This window comes from Dioscorea cayenensis, chromosome 20 (genome assembly GCF_009730915.1).
Source record: "Dioscorea cayenensis subsp. rotundata cultivar TDr96_F1 chromosome 20, TDr96_F1_v2_PseudoChromosome.rev07_lg8_w22 25.fasta, whole genome shotgun sequence".
Taxonomy (NCBI): domain Eukaryota; kingdom Viridiplantae; phylum Streptophyta; class Magnoliopsida; order Dioscoreales; family Dioscoreaceae; genus Dioscorea; species Dioscorea cayenensis.
In genome coordinates this window covers 31,068,996-31,075,293 of record NC_052490.1, presented here as the reverse complement: position 1 = coordinate 31,075,293, position 6,298 = coordinate 31,068,996, and the positions used below count along the sequence as shown (strand labels likewise).

Here is a 6,298-nt window from a genome sequence, read left to right as displayed (position 1 = left end):
GTTTTGGCCATTACACCACGTGAAAGTAGGACCAGCAAAACCCAAATCACAAGATAGTCTTAATCTAGCCTACCAAACAAGGTCCAAAGCCTCGTGTCAACAGGAACCTATGCATTTGAATGCAGAAGATTAATTCGTCAGCTGTGATTATATTCTTAGTGATGCAATAGCCCTTTATAATGCTGCTTGTGAGGGGTCACTAAGTTATCCAAAACCTTGCTTAGACAGGATTTTAAGACAATGGAGAAGATCTTAAGAGATGAATTCATGAGGCTAATGGGACGAAAATTGGTGGAGAGTTCAAGAGATTCCATCTTTGGAATAGGCATGTTATTTATCGTAATAATTCTTTTCATATCACAAGGTTGTCACTCACAATTGGTCAGAATTCTGGAAAAAAGAATAAGAAAGCCATATGGAGCAAGTACTTTCTAAGCTCCCAGTTCAAAAGTGGCGCGTTTGATTTCTACCAAGGAGAAAGGAGCTTCCAGCTATGAAAGATCAGCTCTAGGTTTGGAAGCCAAAAGTTTGTCCTAGTTAAATTTGATAGGAGAGTAAATCATGTTTCCAAAATGAGCTCAATACAAAGAAGTGAAGACCTTTCAAATCCCCATTTGTTTCCTAACAAAAAATCAATCAAACAATTTATTTAATAAAATAGAGGCAGAATAATGAAATGGTGGCAAAATAAAATAGGTTTGTTAATAAAGGTAATCTCACATGCATTACAGGACAATGAGATCCTAATAGTTTAAAAGCTTCTCAAATCCAAATTCAGATAAAGGTTAAAATATTAAAAAGGATAGCAATAATAAATTTCAAAGGAGTTCGTCTTAAACTCCAACAGAGAAGAGCTCCAGTAGATAGCCTGCTATCACTTGTATCAGGCTCAAAGTCTGCAAAGGAATAACAAATCAGCAACTATTCAAACAATGAAACTTATAACAGCATAAACAAAATACGAAATTTTTATGAAGACTTACTTGGTGTAACTGAAATAGCTGAAATTAGAGGTCCATATACACTTCTGTGAGGAATTGCAGTGGTTCCTTTTCCAGCCCATTGAAAGTGAATTTCCAAAGTGTTATTAGATACATTAGCATTGAAACTCTTAATGATTGCCTGACCAGTTCCATTAGCTTCATTTGCAATATTGAAGTCCCTCAATACTTTCTCCCCCTGCATAACACCAGAGTATTTATCTTTTCATTGAGAAATGAGGAGGAATTATTATTTTTATGATGTCTTGAAATGATTTATAAACCAACCTGTATAGATACATCAAAGTAGCGCCTTCCAAGACTAGCAAAAGTCTGATCATCGGTGAACATAATCTCAGCAAAGTGCAGATTTACTGTATAGATTCCATTCTGAAGGCAGAGGCCATAATACTTTAGAGAGAGCGGGTTAAGACGAGCACTCATGTACAATTCTGGATTTGGCAAGTTGGAGTTCAAAGCTGACACATTAGTCACAATGTATTGTTGGTCTTCATTGCCCACAAAGTCACCAGTAGAACTATAAGCCCATTTTTCATCAAATGAGCTGTAAATTGATGGACCTTCACTATCTACGTCAGCTTGGTACTCATTATCACCGACTGTTACTGGACCACCACCGCAGTTTATGAACAAGTTGTAATCTACAGAAGTTATGATCACGCATTGTATATTCAATTAGAGTTTCTAAGCTTCGCAAAAAAGAATACACATTCATTAATCGTTTATTAAACTTGACATCGTTTACAAAGAATGCATACTCACTTCTTGCTTTTCCAGAACAAGGCTGGCTTTTTCTCAAACATGAGGCAATCCTAAGAAACAAGAAGAGTTTTGACTTGAAATGGGAAGAGATAAAAAATAGAGTTAAATAAAAATTTAGAAGACTTACGACTTATTATCTGTGAATGTAGATGAGTAACTAGAAACCAAATTCCTACAAGTATAAATGGAGAGAAAGAATGGTTAATATAACTCAGCAACAACAGTGAGATGATTATGAATAATATAGCCTTAAAAGAATGGTTAATCCTTTACAAGTTACTAGACAAAGGACAATAGGCCGGCGCATCAGAACCATCAAAACTGTTATATGATAGATCACTGCAAAATCAAGCATTGTGAATGATAACCATACCATATATTTATATATGAAACTAAAAACAATAATTAATCATCAAATCAACTAAGTTAATTAATTTAGTTTGTAAAGCATACATGTTATGTTTCTTCCTGCCCTGAATCCATTCTGGAATTGCTCCTGTAAGCTGATTAGCAGTAAGGTACCTGCATGTATTTTATTTATAAGCATACTTCAAATCAAATTAGATAAATACATAGTGCAGCCTGAGAAATGGGAAGTAAGTGAAAAGTGCGCTCACATAAACTTCAATTTATTCAACATGCTAAAGTTGACTGGAATCTGCCCGGTCAAATTGTTAAAGCTTAAATCACTGTAAGAAAAATTACTGTATGAGTATCGAGCATGTTTAAAAGTGATACTTAATATATTAAATAAGAATATGTTTAAAATCATTGCTTATGAGATATTTACTTGAAATGAAAGAGTGAGTTACAAATAGTTAACCAATAATAAGCTTACAGGACTTTGAGATTTGCCATATTCCCAATATATACAGGAAGTTCACCAGATATTGACAAGTTCCGCAATACTCTGCATTAAACCACAAATCATAATGTCCATATGATGAATTATAAAAGAAGGGATCAACCTGATGTAAGTCATTAACATATGCATACAATTCTTTCATTTCTATCATATTTTGTAATGGTGGAAAGGTGCCATCACCTCCTGCCAAGTCAGTCACCCTCCTGCAAGATAATCACATTTTGATATCAAATAGAATACAGCAATAACAAAATAGATCATTTGAATACTTCTTACAGCTCTGTTAATGATTCTAATGTAGAAAATATGGGGGGAAAAGGCCCTTCCATGGAAGTGCCTTGCATGTCTCTGCAATCAATAGCAAGATTCAGCTAAATGTTCACTGTGGAAACGTTGGACTAAATTTTACAGAAAAACAAATGTCTTGCTTCACTGAAACACTCACAGTCGTTGCAGCTTCGTCCAGTTTCCAACGAAACTTGGTATTTTTCCTGATATAGGATTGCCATCAATTCGTCTGAAAAAGAAAATAATAAGAGTATTTATTTACAGTGGCTTTCAACAAAATAATACTAACAAACTATAGACAATCAACAAAAACAGACATTGCCTTACAATTTTTTTTTTTTTCTTTTTATAAAAAGTGGCTTACAAATTTGTTAGGTTTCTGAGATTGCCTAATGAATCTGGCAACTGCCCAGAGAAGTTATTTCCTGAAATAAGACTGCAGGAAAGAAAATGCAGCATGTATATAATCAACTCTTTGTCAAAATTATACACAAAAAAATACACGTAAAAATTATACACAAAGAATACACGTAAAAAAAAAAGAAAATTTACTCACAGTCCTTCCAAGTTTACTAGCTTGCCAAGAGAATGAGGAATTGCGCCTTCAATAAAGTTGTCTTCCAAAATTCTTAACAAAATAAATAAATAAATAAATAAATAAATAGATGAGAAAAACAAAAGGAAAATCTAGTTCGAAGTAAATAATATAAAAAAAATAAGTAAAAAAGACATACAACTCTTGGAGAGTGGAGATGTCACCAAGCTCTTCGGGAATGCTCCCAGAGATGCGATTTCCCAAAAGAGCACTTCAAATAAATAAATAAATAAATCAAATGAAATGGATCCAAAACTATATAATAAGGATATAGATGTAGAAAACCCACAGTTTGGTGAGAGGGAGTGAAGCCCATGCAACAGGGATAGTGCCACTCAAATAATTCCTTGAGAGATCTCTGTTGTTAATTAGACAATAATACAAATATTAGATCAAATAAAGTGATTAATGGAGTGATTTTAAGGGGGGTAAAAGCAGAGTAGTAAATTACATGGTTTGGAGAGAGGTTAGAGCAGAGAAGTCATCAGGGAGGGAACCGGTGAGGTTCTGGCTCTTGAGGATGATGCTGATGACGTGGCATGAGGCGGCGGTGCAAGCGCCGCAAGTGACGTTGCTGGTGAAATCTTTGTCGGAGGTGGAATTCACCCAGCCGGAGGAACCACTGCATGGGTCCACTGCGAAGTCCCATTGTTTCCCAAGCTGGGATCCTATCTTCTTCAGTGCTTCCACTGTTCATGATCAATTGTATATTATTAGTTTATCAACATTTTTGTTACATGAATATATTTTATAATTTTATATATATATATATATATTTATATATATATGAAATAATGTAATAAACAACTACTGTAATAAAAAAATAGGTATTTTACTTTTGACTGAGATTAAAAAACTATAATGATTTATTTTGATGTTCTCTTATTTTTTTTTATTTTTTTTTTAAAAAATAAATCACATCCATTAGACAAAAAACAAGATAAAAATAATAAGACAAACAAGAAGAAAAGAACATCAAAATCTACTAGAAATGGACACTAACACTTCGATAAAAAGATAAAAAAAAATAGAAAACGAAAAAAAGGTGAAGAAGAGGTACGTAATAATCATCCCCTTGATAGGCCTGGTGTGACAATACAATTCAACCAACTCAGCAACGATCATCTCTTTGTTGGTCTTAGATTCATATTTATGCAAGCATATAGATTATTTTTTTTAAAAAAAAAAAATGGATGAACCACAAATTTATTAAAAAGTCAAATAAAAATGCATAAACAACGACAAACAAGCTCAAAGAAAGACAGGAGAAAAAACAAACAAAACACAACACATAAAACACAAAAACAAAAAACCAACAAGGACAAGGCATCACTTGTATATTAAAAAAAAAATCAAGTGAATTACTTCTCATTATTATTATTATTTTTTTACTTCTCATTATCTTTATTCGTAAAATCAAGTGAATTACTTCTCAAAAAGTACAATTGTAATTTTCTTAAATCTTGTTTGCATATACACGAACAAACAGATGGAGAATAATAAACAAAACAAAAAGAAAGCTAATTTTTTTAATTGAATGAAATTGGCTCATCAAAATTAAAACAAAGGTATGAGAATTCTTGTAATCTAAACAATGAGAAGGAATAAGCTTCACATACCTTCATGTTGAGGGAGGGGTTGGGCTTGGCAATGGAAAATCTCAAAGCAGCTCCAAACCACGAAATAGAGGAAGAAAAACATTGAAACAACTCCATGAATGGACCTCATCTCCTCGCTTTCTCTTCGCACTATCCAATTGAGAAGTTTAAGTATGAATGCTAGCTCATGGTAATGATTTTTCAAGGTCAACGGGTCAGTCAACTCCGCTTCTCTTTCCACAAAATGCTATTAATGGCAAGAGATTAAAAGATTTAAATGTGGTGCAGTATTTCCAATATGATATAAATGAAAATCTTCCTTTGAAGGTAATTAATTTAAATATCCAAATCAATTTCAAAACTTTCCTTAGATAACTTTACAATGTGTTTGGATTGGGGTTATTATTAATAGGGAATGAAAATTCAAAATAAACACAAATCTTAAAGCTAACACTCATTTGAATAAACATGAGAATAAGAAGAGAATTGATTCATCCATTAAAAAAAAAAAAAAAATTGAATCCCAGATCTCTAAAATTGAAAACTGGTAATAAAGAGGAATTGAAAACTGGTAAAAAGGAATTGAAGGTATTTAACACATCCACCCTCTTCCCGTAATTGCTCTAACATTTTCCACTTAATTTGTACAAATAATAATATGAACTATTTAATCCACATATTTATTTTTTTATTTTTTTTTTTGAAAAAGTGGATAAACCACATGCATTAATCGAAAAATAAGTCCAAAACAACATCCACTGAAGTGGAGCAAAAACAAAGTACAAGATAACAAGGTCGAAAACAAAAATAACATAATAAGACCCCTAACCCACCCAAAGGTTAGGGTCAAAAAAATCATCGACTACTCGACTTTTGTCTTCCTCACGGATCTTGGTCGGTCATTCGGGAAGTCCAGTGCGTTTAGCGGATACATCATCGAATCCTCCAATCTTGGCTTCTTTTTTTATCCGTGATCGCATTCAACCAAAGTAGAAACATATGAATACATTTGCATAATACTGATTTACATGCGAGTATGTATCCCTAAAAAAATGCGAGCATTTCTTTTCTAGCCAAATGTTCCACATTAAAGCACGGATAATGAGGTCCCCCGCATCTCTCACATGAGAAGAGAGTTTGGGCCTCCAAGATCCCCAAAGAGCATGAACCCGATCGTGGAGGTGACGTG

At 33.3% G+C, this 6,298-nt stretch overlaps 1 protein-coding gene across 1 annotated transcript; it reads right to left on the bottom strand.

Annotated features, from left to right (window-relative positions):
* Window positions 1–687: 687 nt before the first annotated feature.
* Window positions 688–5,247, bottom strand: LOC120251718 (probable LRR receptor-like serine/threonine-protein kinase At1g53430). The gene is made up of 18 exons (XM_039260353.1): window positions 5,131–5,247; window positions 3,963–4,200; window positions 3,801–3,869; window positions 3,651–3,722; window positions 3,473–3,544; window positions 3,281–3,352; window positions 3,074–3,145; window positions 2,905–2,976; window positions 2,760–2,831; window positions 2,602–2,673; window positions 2,381–2,452; window positions 2,217–2,285; window positions 2,037–2,102; window positions 1,891–1,935; window positions 1,764–1,813; window positions 1,269–1,642; window positions 984–1,179; window positions 688–896 (listed from the first exon to the last, which is right to left on the bottom strand). Exons 1-18 carry the CDS (start codon window positions 5,237–5,239, stop codon window positions 775–777), a joined length of 1,914 nt encoding a protein of 637 aa, XP_039116287.1. The 5' UTR covers window positions 5,240–5,247; the 3' UTR covers window positions 688–774.
* Between the last annotated feature and the right edge of the window lie 1,051 nt (window positions 5,248–6,298).